Raw genomic sequence first — 15,139 nt, 5'->3', positions numbered from 1 at the left:
GTCAGTTGAGATGTAGGGAGCTTGATAGATCGGAGGGTCATCCCAAGGGATTTCTTGTACCTTTTTTCCCTTTATTTTTGGATGTTGAAGACTTGAAGTGCACTCGCGCCAAACTGATAGCTATAACATCCCCTTCATCCATCAGAAGTTAAAATAAAAAGGGGAAAGACGGAAGCTAAAGTTTTGCTAAAAAGCTTTTGCGTCTCCGTATTACTTTTAAGGCTCCTGAACTTAAACAATTACACGTGACTGAATAAATAGTTTGTATCTATCTGAGAAAAAATGCCAAAGAATTAGAACACTATATAAATCCCACTCCTGACATAAAAATGACCTTATTTTGATGAAGCATTACTTTACGTGTTTCAGGTCCCCAGATCTGCTTCAAAATCACGTTTCATGTTTAGGTTGCAAATTCGTCTCTCAAAATCTATTTCTTCGACTGAAGAATAGTATATGGGGTATGAAAGGAATGGCAGAAAATTCGCAAGATCTTTTCAAGCAATCGTCGGGAATATGGAAAGCGTACATTGAACTCTCACAGAGCAATGGTACAGAATAAAGAGTCTATGAAGTGCCTCTGCTTTTTAAAGATACACCTCAATTTTGAAAATCCGCGAAAAGGCTTTCTGAAAATCCAGCAATCGACCAAACCTCGGGTCTAAGTTTGGAAAGCTTCATGTTCTAAGTTTACATTTCATAGTGTTGTGTTAGTGTCGGGTTCACCCTCCTGATTTCTAGACGGCAACCAGGGGTAACTCTAGCCGGGCCGTCTGGCGGGACGATGACTGCCATCGTGGCACTAGACGATGACCCTGACTCTGGTATTTGTACCTGTACCTCCAGTGCATCGTTGAGTACGAATGGAATGGCTGGACACAAGCTAAATTTGACCAAACAAAAGAATGAAGTCACAAAGCCTATGCTTTTCTCTCCTTTATAAACCGTGTTCTCCTTTGTCAAATGTTTCTTTCGTCACCAGCATCCTTTTGTTGTTATAAGAATTGAATTCAACTTATCTTATCCCCTTCTTAAACCGCTCCATTGATTTCCATATTTCTTGTGCTCCTCTCTCTGATAATTGTTATTGACCACAGGTACTATGTTTTGTGAAGATTTGGATACGTTTTCCTCATCTGTCTATCTTGTCAGCTTAAGTACGAATGTATATTTCCCCTTACAGCAGAAAAGAAAAAAAATATATCCCTGAAAATCGACATGTATTTGAAGCATTGACTTTGGAGGAATTTAATTTGAAGTTGCTGATAAGTTCATCAAAACCACCAGCACGGTGACAAAAGCCAGAACTGTCCATTACGACATGGCACAAACAGACGGCCCATTCATTACTGTTGGAGCATGATATATTGATATTCCAACTCGTCAATTTGTAAGCAGAGATTGCGACTCAGTGACAGTTTAGATCCGATATCGTCGCTCTCCCCGACCTCGGCGTTCGCTCGACGCCGACCGAAGGTTCTTATCCTCTAACATTACACCGCTCTCCACCCCGACCATTTCAACTCCTTGTTTCGTATACACCCCAGACCGAGGATTTATACACGAAGATGGAGAAAGAAAAGATGCGGTTTGACATTATCACGGACATAACAAAAATATCGCGAAGAAAACAAATCATAACTCTGGTTACCAAACCAACAGAAGTATTCTCGCTATTAAACTCTACACCCTCCTGTGTTACACATCTTGCTTTGTCCAGTCGAAACCTACATGATGAAAGAGGACAGACTGGGTGGTTGGTGATGAGATCCTTGGGTTGACTGATAACTCTAAACTAATATATCAATTATAGTAGGTGAAAAAGGAACAAACGCATTTTGTTTATGACCCTACAATATGCCATTGCGGTTTGAATTGTCAAACGAGATTGACACGAAAATTTGATATCTGGATGAGGATGAACATAATTATATGAATATCTTGACTGAAAACTTTACGTTGATATCTTACGTTGTAGAAAGTGAATTGATTAAGCTTAAATAATAAGCATAACATTAAAGGGAAACAATGATAAACATGTTACCAGACATCCTGATATTATCTAGAATTTAAAGCAAAGACCAAAATAGGTTCATTTATATTAAAGCATGCTATTACACTTTTATTCATTTTACACATTCACCTAATATATATAGTCTACTGCATGACGATATCATTATACTGATTATGTTCACATTAGTTTCGTTTGTGTAGTTCAACCTTCTACGATATCTGATTGTATACATGGAAAGAATTAGTGTATCCATAACTCATCTAGAAATACAGGGAGGTGTTAAAGACAAGAAGTAGACAAGCAAAGAGAAACAACTCAAAACACGTGTAAGCTATCCGTATTCGTAGTACCCCCCGTATGTGTGGATATTGTAAAAAGAAGAATTATCCTCCACGAAACGACATAGATAAGAATAAAGTTGTCCTGATGCTTTTCACTCAGCTAGGTGATTAAGCGATTCATTTTACTTTCGTTGATATTAACAAGGGCTGGAATCGATCGAGAAGGATGGAGACGCGATGAAGTCGTTGTCATGGAAACTGTCTCTTCAAATGTTTGGGACATGTTTGTCTTGAGATGCTGAGATGTATATGAATTATAGGGGATGATGATGAGAATGATAACAATGATGGTGATGGTGATGAGAATGATAACAATGATGTTGATGGTGATGATAGTGATGGTGGGAATTATGATGACAATAATGGTGATGATAGTGATGATTGGAATAATGATGATCATGATGACGATGATGACAATGCAATTGATACTATGATGATTATTGTGGCAATGGTGATGAGTATGATCATGGCGGTGACAACTGCAAATTATATTTATAATACTGTTATTTATGTTAAATGTAATAACTCTATATTCAAAAGATAATTAGCGAATTTCCGATAACTTTTGTGAAGTGGTTATTATTCTTGACCACCAATCAGAAAGTTGTTGGTTCGAATCTTACCAAGATGCATGTGCATATAATTATAAGCATCACTATCTTCTGTTATATCCCTCGACCTTAATATAGGTTTGACAATTTGGGTTCCAGAAACTTTTTGTGACATCATGGATTATAGGAAAAAAATAATAGAAAACACGATCAAATATTTATAATGAATCTTTTTCTTTTTCTTCTTTTTCTTTACAGATGGTACACCAGGGCATCATGATGGCCAGTCTGTCTTGGCCGAAGAAGCCCGCAAGATGATGAAGACGAACAGTGGTGCTTTCTCTCCCCACCAGATCGAAGCGATGGAGAAGGCTTGTAACCCCTCACTCTACCCCGACGTCTACCGCAAGGAAATCGCCCAGGATGCCCGTGGTCAGGTGATTACCAGGAAGATGGTACTATTTTATGCCTTTCAACCAACTCGAAAATATCTTACTATGTCATTATTGGTGTCAGGAGTGGGATTAAACGTTGGATGCCTAATTGGTCCATTTTTTTCACAAAAGAAAAACCAAGCATAGTCTAATTCACTTATGTTCATTGAACTCCATGCATACGTTGCATGTTTGTACATGTACTTCACTTACACAAACAAATGTAAAAGGAATTTCATCAAATGTTGTCTAAAAAGTTTACGATTTGACATAGATCCAGATCAGTGCATACACTACAGTTATTAATGTCCTCCTCAAAACAGGTCAAAAGATTTAAGAATCACTTCAGATATCAATGCATCTTTTTTCCCCTTCAAATTTGAAGCTTGATTGTTGTACTTTTATTTCTCGTTATCAGGTCGGTATGCCTATCTCCAGCGCCTCAGAATACCATGCGAGTTTAGAAGCACAGCGCCATCATGCGGTGACATCAGGTTATCATCAAACAGGTAATAACATCTTTTTTTTTATGCAACTGTGCCTTTATTTAGCTGTTCCAGACAAGATTGAGAATTTTTGTTGAGATGCAAGACGTTGTCAAACCTTCAAAATATTTCGATTTTCAATCCATCCATCCTTCTTTACATTTCAGGCCAGAGTCGAGATATGACCCCACTTCACGGCTACCCAGCCTCATCTCAAGGCGGTTATTCCAGCGGCTCGGTGGCCAGTATCGTGCCTCCTCTAGTGCTTCCACCGGGCGGTGGCTCTTACAGCCATAGCGGACGGGAAGGTGAGTGCTCAAAACAACCGTAGTGGAGACTAAGTTCTAACAAAATGGCGGCTTACCAACCAACGCTTTTTCTGGCGTGGACTTACAGTCATTTTAAGAATTTGTTTCTACGTGGACAAACTTTATGTTGATCACTAAATCGTTTTAACCCACCCCAAAATGAATTGCTGAAGACAAAAATGATAAAATTATCTAACTATTGGTTTCTCCCTTTCTCTCCTCGCTCTCTCCCTTCCTCACTCTCATGACCTCTTTCTTTATCAAACTGATGGACCACATGTCATGATGGCTGTTAGAGTTGCATAGTCTTAATTTGAAGGGAAAAGTACCGATTAACCTAACCCAAATATGGAAAAAAACGATGATAAACTTGTCCTTCTAAGAAATCGATTACCATTTGATGATGCATCTTCAGTGCTATAGTGAAACTGTAGGTTATTTAACTCTTCCTTTTCCTCTCATTGTTTTCGCTCTTTTCCCAGGTGAATATTCCTCCCAGTTTTCACAGTACAACCATCCCCACGCCCAATTCTCAGTTTCAGGCCATTACAACGATTGGCAACGCTATACTGGTAGCCAGAGCCTGCTAAGTAAGTAGACCTGTAAGTATTATCAATCACAAAAATGACGGGATACGGCTTGTGAAGAGACTAGCTATCATGTTTGAATTCACTAACATCTATATTATTGTAAAATTTGTATTTTTGAATCACGTTAAAAACTAAACAGGACAGTTATAAAACCATCTCACCATTTTGTTGCCACGACCAGAATAATGATGTTAATTCGATGAAAAAACGGCTGCTTACTCATGTGAATCTAGTATTTTGGTTTTCCACACTTTCATTACTTATGCAGATTTACTACTTATTATCACAAAATTATTTACCGACCAAGTGAAAATTTACACTAGGCCACGAGCATTGTAGATTCCATTACCAAATTGAATTCTTTAATCTTTACTCATGATGATGAATTTAAGATTAAAGATCAAAAATATCATTTGGCGTAAACAGAACAACATGATATTGCCATTTCGTCGTATTAGCATGCATACTTTATTTCTACATGCAGTCATTTAAATTAATTTAAGTTAATATAACTATATTCATCATAATTTGCATGTGTAGTTTGTGATTCATGTGATCATTTTCTTGTATTCCTTTCAACCATTCGTCTTTTGTGTAAATCTTCCTTCATATGACCTCTCCCTTTGTGTAACCCAAGTTTGTTCTAATCTGTTGTATTCTGTTTGTCTCTTTGTTTCTTTTCTCACCCACACACCCTTCCACCCACCCAACCACCTACCCACCCATCCCATCCAAACCAATCATTCATTCATTATCACAAACTTGTATACGCGTGCGCAGATTATAGCTACCAATGAGGGCCAATGAATGTAACTCTTCCCAACCTTTTTTATGACCCTATAGCCAAACAAGGCAGCCCCCAGGCGCATGCCCAGATGTCAACCCACAATCAGGCCAGTCACCAGCAACATCAGCAACAGCACCAGCAGCATCAGCAATACCTGTTGCAAGCTCAAAGCCACAACGCACATCTACATCCCTCATCGCAAGCTGGGTTGGTCGGCGACCCCCATAACAGAGTTGTATCGCCACAAAACGTCACAACCACCACCTCCCCCGCTGGCAACAGCAGCACCCCAAGCATCAACCATCATCCAGGATCGCAACCCCAGCAACATCATCCACAACAGATGCGGCACAGTCCTCATGATCTTACGGCCACCACAATGGCGGCGTCGCCCGATACCAGTGTAGTTGTCATCTCAACCGGTCCCGCTGGGGAACCAAGGGGTACAAACGTTCTGGATCTACGTACAGGGGTAACAAATGGCACCCCTGTCGTTTAATAACCCCAATCTACCCACCATCATCACCACAATCAATAACAACGATTCAACTAGCTCATGATCCCCTTCCATTGAGTATGCTGAATGCTGGTTCCAATACGTAATTATATGTATGTCTTGAAACAAACACTTCTGGTTTTCCGTCATTATAATGCCTGTCGAACAAACTATATTGAAAAAAAAAGCTATATTTCAGGATGAAAACATAGAATGATCAAGTGCAAATTATGCAACCAACTATTTCCCACCATAAGTTGAATGTCCCACCAGATACAAATCATTCGAGTTGGATAGTCCTCCGAAATCGAGCGTAATGATGGATCAAAACTTTGGATATCCCCTTTTTATAAACCACCGTTTTTGTTCGTAGCGATTTTCCTGTACAAAGTATATCAAACAGTTCTTATTGTAAATAGATTTATTTTCTATGAAAAAAGGGCCTTTCTCTGAAATGTTTAGAAAAATATTCAATGTTTCCTTTATATTGTATATATTTATTCCATGTTTTTTTTGTAGTGTATATTTTTTGGTGAATGTGTGTCTTGTATTTATACCTTATACGACGACGATTCCAACATCGTGCGTATCTTCTGTTATGTGATGGGCAAGGCAATGCTTTATACTTGTAGAATAGTTGATTTGATGGCGTGAACGCTGAACATGAAGGTTCACAGATCGAAGTTTACTTAAAAACCTTTCCCCTTTGTACTATTATATTATTTTCTTGGCTATAATAAACGCACAAACAAAATGCACAGTACGGCCTTTTGCTGCATCTTATCTTATTTATTCACTTGGCTACAAAGAAGTTTTTCGAACCTTTGATGTTTCTTAAGAAATTGGTTGAGGTGATGTTTTCTAAATAGATGAATTAAGTTATTCATTCCTTGTTTACTGCTCTCGATTCTGAACATGTCGTTTCAACGCTATGCGAAGAAAACATTGAAATATATTTCCAAGTGTATTCGGGCAGGTATTGGTGCAATAGGATTACTTTAGTCGTTTTTATTCATTTTTAAAATATATTTTGATTATTCTTTAGGAAACTAACTCAGAGTTAGTGAGTTCGATTTCCATCTATTAGCAGTAGCTTAGAACTTTGGGATGACAGTGGATTTAAATCCATCGTCACAAACATGGATGTTTTTGTTTTTTACATTATCAAACTACAAATATTAATATATTTGTCATAATTCTGTGCGAAACCTACGCAATCGTGCAAGCAGACATTTTGAAATACTTTGCGATAATTTGTGATAAAAAAAAAGGATGCACATGAATTCAGTCGTTTTCGTTCACATGGTTAATGGTCATGATGATATTTTGTATTTGTCACGGTTAGATATGGAAGTAGATGATTCACATTATATAAAGGTATTCGCCTCAGGAAATTCAATGAATTATGTAATAGGCAAAGATGTTGATAATAATTGCGTTATGAATGAATGCACAAGTATTCATATTATTTTGTCCGTCAAATTTGATTGTAGTATTCACATTCTAAGACATTTTCAAATTAGATAATCTTTTTCTCATGTATTTTAAGATTTCTGTGTCACAAAAAGTTTATTATTAAATTCATCTCCTGTCTTGATAGTAAAGAAAAAATCCCGGGCATTCTGACTAAAAGCTGTAATTCAACATTTGTTTATCTGGAAAAATAAAAAAGCATAACATGATTGGTCTTTCTAAAGAAGATCTTCAGATTTAATTGGATTTTTAGTTATAAGAACTATGATTATTGGATTATCTTTGGAAGAAACAAAAATGAATGCTTTAATATAAACTTATTTCATTCTTGATACTGTCACCATCGACCATAACTGTTTATATCTTGTAATATATCATATTTATTTATGTTAGTAATTTCGTTAAAACATTATCTTCTTTCGAAAATAAAAAAAAAATTCAACCACGTCAAACCTCCCTCACCGGGTCCTATATTTTCCTTCAAAGTATAATACTTTGGGAGTTTGATTACTTATTTATTTTCATTTTGAACAAATTGAACACAATTTTGTATGGTGAAAAGAATAAACTGAGTCACACAATGTTTTTATTGTATTTATACACAAGTTTCTAACCTATCTATATAGTTCTCTATGAATTGTTAATTATCATTATTCATTTTGCACAATGCCTTTCATTCTCAAGAATAGTGTCGCGATGAAATATGTGATAAAGATATGAGAGTTTTTGATATGTAAATATTAAAAGACATGCCTTTGAATATGAACAGTAATGTATAGTGGATTACGACCAACAGCGTGGTAAAAGGGAACAAATTAATAATAAACAATAATGAGGATAATAGTATTGATCAGGATAATAATGATAAATTATTAAAGCAAGGTTTGATCGAAAGTGTAGTCAGGTCATATAAACAACATTTCAAACTAGTTTTGTAGCACCGGTGTATTGTTACTTTTTCAATATTTTGTAAGCTTGTATTTTTTGCTCTTCCCTTTAATATTACGTTAAGGATTTACAGTTAAAACTGAAATGTCAAATTTAAGTATGTTATGAATAATAATCCCTTACACGTGTCCATATTCGTGTAAACTTTATCATATTTGTTTTTTATTTATTATTATGAATGTTATTCCTTTATTTATTATCATCGTTAGTATTATCGTCATCATATTTATTGTGATTATTATTATTTTTAATATTAATATTATGTTTTGTTTTTTGTTTTTTTCTTGGGGGGGGGGGGGGGAGGGGCTAAATTTAATGAAGAACCCTTTGTAGAAACTTAAAAATCACAAATATCCCTATGTGTAACAAATTGTTATCTTGATTATGCTCTACACAATAACGTAGAATTGCATTGATTTTTTACTAATTCTATGTTTGACAGTTCGAAGAAATTTAAAGATCATCTCTTGTTTTGATATTAATTTTTCGATATGCCTTATATATAAGCCCATTTCGACCAACACTGTTCCATATTATGAGTGATAACAGGTATTCCTTTTTTGTTTTTGTAATTAATGAGACTTATTGTACATCCCTGGGACACTGTCATAATCGTCCTTTTGTGTGTGTAAGGGTGCTACTTTCCTAGAAAATCATACCCATTCCATTATCCCCCATCTATCTCTCTCTATCTTTCTATTGTAATTCTTTCTTTCTTTCTCTCTCTCTCTCTCTCCCTCCCTTTCTCTCTCTCTCTCTCGCTTTTATCCTATCTAACCTCTTTAAAACAGTTTCATGTCTTTTATATACACATTTCGATTTCAAATTCATCTTGACTTTATTATCCAACTTGACTTGCAAAAGAGTACATTCTTACTTAATTATTTATTGTATAAAAGAGGAGATGTTTTACATATTGTATAACCTCTTCCACAGATGCTGACTATGTTTTGATTTATTGACTTTTTTCTTTTCTTTTGTGGTTAGTTTTATACTAAAAATCAACGTATATTATATGAATTTGTAAAGAATACAATCATTCACTTATCTTCACTCGTGAAGCATTATGGTTGTGATATTTCATGGAAATGTCTCACAACATACTTTGTACATGGTATTCGTTTGTAATAAAAAGCGAAAAACACCTTGACATGTTCGAGCGTATTCTCTTCTGCTTAATTCGCTAGAGGTCACCAGCTGTTTGTTCCATTCCTTCGAAGACGGGCGATACGAAAGGAATGATGATGATAATGACGATGATAATGATGGTGAAGATGATGATGATGATGATGATGATGATGTGGATAGTGGTAATGGTGGATATTTAAGTGATGATGGAGATGATGTTGCTGTTGATGATAACGATGACTAGCGGCCGTAGTGATGATGATGATGATGGTGGTGATGATAATGATGATGGTGGTGATGATAATGAGTATGGTGGTAGTAGTGGTGATGATGATGGTGATGGTGATGGGGATGATGATAATGGTGATGTTGATGGGGATGCTGCTGCTGCTGATAATGATGGTTACTATAATACTGATAGAAATGATACGGATGATGATATTAAGAATGGATATGATTGTGATGTTTCTGGTGATGTTGTTGTTGATGGTGGTGATTAACGACCATGCTTTTTGAAAATGAAGATGGTAAACAGTAAAATTGTGAACACACCTCGAAATTCTATAGACACATTAATTAGCACTCATAATTTATGTAAATCATTAAGTTTGTTTATTATTACACAAAGAAAGCTCAATGACAAGAACATTTCATGTAAAAGCGTTCGTATTGTTGTATTTATAAATGAAAGCCAATTTAATTTATTACACTGATCTTAAATCAAGCTTGAGCTAACGAACTCTGGATTACCTCCCTCTCCGTCATTCTCGATGCAAGAGAAAAAACTACACATTCTTTGTTCGCAGATGGCGCTCTTAAAGAAATAGAAACGCGCTCTGATTAATCAACCTATTCAAAAATATGTCTGCCAAAAATGGATTAAAAACAAAAAAACTTACAAAACTTAACCAATCTCCCCCAAACAAACTGATGAAACAGTACAGCAAAAGTAAAACCAAAACCAACAAAAAGAAAACAACTAAAAACATACTTATTACTATTATCCCCAAAATACCGATGTAATTCTTATAATGGGTAAATTCAAAGAATTTCCCCCTATTGAATGAAGTTGCTATCTATAAGCCAAAGATAGATATGCTAAACAGGAAACATATGTCCGTTCATTCTAGAATTACAAAATGGATCTACGAGAAAGTGAACATCTATGATATGATCCATTAGGTTTGCCATGTTGAATGATTATCGTTTCCAAAGTGGTATCACATTGATATCTGGATATCACCATTTTTAAATTTTCACCCAATTAAGATATGACATGAATAATGGCTATAGATAATGATTATCATTAAGAATATATTGACGAAAACGGTGCCATCTTAAATATTTCCTATTGACAATTGAATTTGATTTTAATCGGAAAATGTAGAAGACGAAGCTACACATATATAGTATAATAGTACATTTTATTTGCTCTATACCAAAGCCGTTTATGTCTGAGTAATAGGAACAAAACGTTTTCTTTGATTAAAAAAAAGTGATACAATTTATTGAAAGTAAAGAGCCCACAAAAAGCGTCAATATAGTTATCAGCTCATGCATGCATTTCAGAGATATCATAACAATGAATCTACGAGAAAGTGAGCATCTATGATACATGTATAATCCATTATATTTTACATTTGAATGATTTTTGTTTCCAAAGTGGTATAACATTGATATCTGGATACCACCATTTTTTGTTATTTTTACACAATTAAAAGATGTGACATGAATAATAGTTATAGATCATAGTTATCATTCAGAAAACGTTGACGAACACGGTGCCAACTATATAGTTCATATTTACAACCAAATTTGATCTTAATCGAAAAATGTAAAAAAAAGAAAAAAAGACGAAGCTACACACATAGTATAATTGTACATTTTATATGCTCTATATATCAAAGCCATTTAAGTCTGAGTAATAGCAAAAAAACGCTCCTGTGATTAAAAAAAAATAAAATTAATACAACATTATGAAAAGTAAAAGAGCCAACGAAAAAGCGTTTATATAGTTATCAGCTCATGCATGCATTGCAGAGATATCAACATAGTAGCTATGTCCTCACACGTCGATCCACTCGTTGTATTGAAGTTTATTGCCAGGACTAAGCACTACAGAGAAAGAAAGGGAAAGAGAGACAAAGAAAATCGACGATTAATAATAGAAATAACAAAAATTATTATGTAATAGCACATATTCTTATGATATAACACTTCTAAGTGCGTCATAAGGACTTAAGATATAACTACCCGGCCTTTAGCTCCGATGTAACGTTTAATACACTCAAGGACAAAATCCTACACGATTCCATTTCCATTTGAAATGAAATAATTAATATTTTCATGACATTGGTTTTCTCAATTATTTAAATCTTGAAAAGAAAATTAATTTACAATTGTTTATTAGCGGCCAAGTGCTGAATTGCAAAACAAAATTTAACATTGAAAGTTAATCTTATGGAAGAGTCGGTTCATTTTGACTTTCATATGAAGTTAATGAGATAGCTGAGTTCCTCACTCTCTGTTTTTCATTTTAAAAGGAAGTAGAAATGCCCCCATGAACATGATTGCTTTTGAAGAGTTGAAGTACCCACATATTCGGCAGATGACTAGTACTAGCTAAAGTGTTTGCATCCAACAGTCAATGACGAATGTGCGTGTAGTTCCATATACCCCTTTCTGTACCAAGATCGTGTGATCTTTGCCAAGATTGAGCCAAGTTTCGTTTCATTTTTAACATTTAAAAACTTCAGAATCTACTCCTCTTTACTACATTAATAGGAATTAATAGGAATTAATAGTAATCTTTTTAATTAATCTGTATAAATATGTTAGCATGAAATTGTATTTTGTTTCTGGGATAAGCGCATAAAGAGACTTTCCAGTCTATTTTGAAATTTAAAAGACTATCTTTATTTTGTTATCATTATAAGTATTTATTAATAATATTATTATCGTTACAATAATTATATTTTTATTATCATTATTATTATTATCATTATTACTGTAACTATCATTATCATCATAACTATAACTACCATTATAAAATAATTAATCTTTCACAATGCCACTGCTTGACACCAGTACTCAGCTGTATGTCTAAACGAACTTACTGGACGTAGGTAGGGGTTCCATGAACTTCAGCCTGGTATGTTGAAGGGTTGACCCTCCTAATAAAATAAACAAATCAATGAAAATGGAAAGAGCGATAAGAAGTTTGAGGATGAAAGAAAAGGTCATCATAATAATGAAAATGAAGTATACAAACAAACGGGATAATATCGAAAATACATCGCTAGTGGGCGTCGTTTGTCTCGCAATCTTGGTCAACAAGGGATCTAAAATATCACGACGTTTCGTGCGCCGCTGCAACACTTTGTCAGGTGATCGCCCGTAGAGTATAAAAAACACTTGCTTACAATATATGTTATTACCTGACGAAGTGTTGCAGCGGCGCACGAAACGTCGTAATCTTTTAGATCCCTTGTTGACATTGCGAGACAAACGAATATCACTAGAGATATTATTTTCGATGCTACATCCGCAATAAGTAATATATTTAGCATTATTAAACGGGATAATGCTAAATAATTATGTAATGGTGTTAGGTGAAGCTCGTGATAGTTGTTAGACACTTTTCTAGTCGACCATGTGTATCCTTTGCGGTAAATTCCTACGAATTTTTAGGCTTAACACGGTACCCTACATTCCAATAACCCAAACTTAATGCTAATTCAAAACCTAACCTACAAGCCAATTGTAACACTAACCCTTACCCTCTAATTTAAGGAAAATTAATATATGGTTTAATAAAGAGCTTAATACACAGACAATGTGGATTAATTTCTTGCTGTAAAGGACGTTAGTGCCTGACAATGATTTGAGCCCTCAACTCTTGGATTGAGAGACATGACAAGTTAATGACAGAACCACTATACTATGACACCTCCACAAATCGGAGCACCCTCTTTAAAAGGCCCTGTACAAGGACACATAAATGTAGGTCTACCTGAAATCCCATGATGGCAATGACTTCTTGAAAGTCAAGGCAACGTCAATAGCCCTGTCAATGAAATATTAACACGTGCGAACACTACACGTAATACAGTACGTGATCCCAACATGGTTTATATTGGATGTACAATAGGGTATAGAAATTGTCGGCAGTTGCTTTTGTTAAGGTCATTGCTATTATGATGACAGTGCTTTTTTATTTCTTTGGCGCCAACAAACAAATGTAGCATACCTGCTCGACGGTGGACGTTGTTTTGGTAGGCAGATCAAAATGATGACAATCATGATCAAAACGATCAGAATGACCGATCCCACAGATATTCCGATGATAGCGGGCGTCGACAGAACTGTAGGGAAAGAGGAAATGATTTACTTTATTCTTGACTTAAAAACTTCATATATTTACTGATATTTGTATTTTATCTGTTCGGATAACTTTGCAGTTTTTAGGTATTTAGTTTTATACAAAAAGGGGTAAGGAAAAAAACAAACGTTATTTCATACAGGATCCAGAATCGAATACCTCATTTGCCTCATTTGCGTTGCATAAAATCGGTAGCATCCGTCAGTTTCTTACTAAAAAGACCACCCAGAGACTTGTTCAGTCACTGGTCATGTCTCGTATTGACTTTTGCAACAGTCTTCTGTATGGTCTTCCTGATGCACAAATTAACAAATTGCAGAGAGTACAAAATTCAGCTGCTAGACTTATTGCAAAGCGTCGTTCACGTGAGTCCATCACTCCACTGTTGAGGGAGCTTCACATGCTAAGAGTCCGGGAACGAATTGATTTTAAGATCCTCTTGCTGACTTTCCAATGTTTGACAAAAACAGCTCCAGTCTACCTTCAAAGGCTGATATCAGAATACTTACCCTCCCGCAACCTGCGCTCAAACAAGAAATCACTCTTAATAGTTCCTGCCACCAATACCCAGTCTTATGGTTCCCGAACTTTTTATGCAGCATCCCCTCAACTCTGGAACAATTTACCTCAATGTATAAAACAAGCAGATTCAACAGACAAATTCAAATCCATGTTAAAAACCTACTTTTTTGTTAAATAGCCTTTTTTATTTGCATATGCAGCCCCCTCGATTGTCCACTATCTATTATGTATAACTTAATATTTGGCTGTAATTCCTTCTCTTTCTATTTTTCTTAAGCGCTTAGAGACATATTTTGTGATAAGCGCTATACAAATGTTGTTAATTATCTTAACAGAAGAAAAAGAAAAGTTAAAACTCATACATCAAAATGTTATTCTACCTTATTTAAATTTTGCGGACATAATATGACAATCTCCTTATGAAAAATATATAAATCAATTACAAAAGCTACAAAATAGATTAGGAAGGACTATTCTGAAAAATAAAGCCTCAATTACATTTTTCTGTTACTTCAATGCATGAAATAATGCGGTGGGAGACTTTGAAGTCTCACAAAAATTCTATATCAGTGCACTGGTGTTTAAAGTCCTCAATAGTATGGCACCATATTATTTAACTGTAAACAAATTTTATACCCCAATACCTTATCAGCTATGGTACAATAATCTTTCCCTTCCCAG

The 15,139-nt window shown here is 35.2% G+C and overlaps 2 protein-coding genes across 5 annotated transcripts in view; one reads left to right on the top strand and one right to left on the bottom strand.

Moving 5' to 3' along the window:
- LOC115918459 (paired box protein Pax-2a-like) overlaps positions 1-7,914 on the top strand; it is a 38,160-nt gene extending 30,246 nt beyond the window's left edge. For 2 of the 4 annotated variants that reach the window (XM_030979663.1, XM_030979662.1), the window contains exons 5-9: positions 3,165-3,361; positions 3,759-3,849; positions 3,993-4,133; positions 4,616-4,723; positions 5,567-7,914. In XM_030979663.1, coding sequence (XP_030835523.1) covers positions 3,165-3,361; positions 3,759-3,849; positions 3,993-4,133; positions 4,616-4,723; positions 5,567-6,009 — 980 coding nt within the window. In that variant the 3' untranslated portion in view covers positions 6,010-7,914. Of the gene's footprint in view, positions 1-3,164; positions 3,362-3,758; positions 3,850-3,992; positions 4,134-4,615; positions 4,736-5,566 lie in introns of all 4 variants that reach the window. The other 2 variants (XM_030979664.1, XM_030979665.1) reach the window with 2 other exon arrangements.
- Positions 7,915-13,563: 5,649 nt separating this feature from the next.
- The window catches only part of LOC105443819 (sushi domain-containing protein 2-like), a 37,401-nt gene continuing 35,825 nt past the window's right edge, over positions 13,564-15,139 (bottom strand). The window contains exons 20-21 of the mRNA XM_030979126.1: positions 13,805-13,919; positions 13,564-13,621 (exon numbers count right to left, since the gene is read on the bottom strand). Of these exons, the coding sequence (XP_030834986.1) occupies positions 13,564-13,621; positions 13,805-13,919 (173 nt within the window). The remainder of the gene's footprint in view (positions 13,622-13,804; positions 13,920-15,139) is intronic.

The sequence above is a fragment of the Strongylocentrotus purpuratus genome, unplaced genomic scaffold (assembly GCF_000002235.5).
Source record: "Strongylocentrotus purpuratus isolate Spur 01 unplaced genomic scaffold, Spur_5.0 spur5_scaffold_10, whole genome shotgun sequence".
NCBI lineage: Eukaryota > Metazoa > Echinodermata > Echinoidea > Camarodonta > Strongylocentrotidae > Strongylocentrotus > Strongylocentrotus purpuratus.
This window is presented reverse-complemented; position numbering and strand designations above follow the sequence as displayed.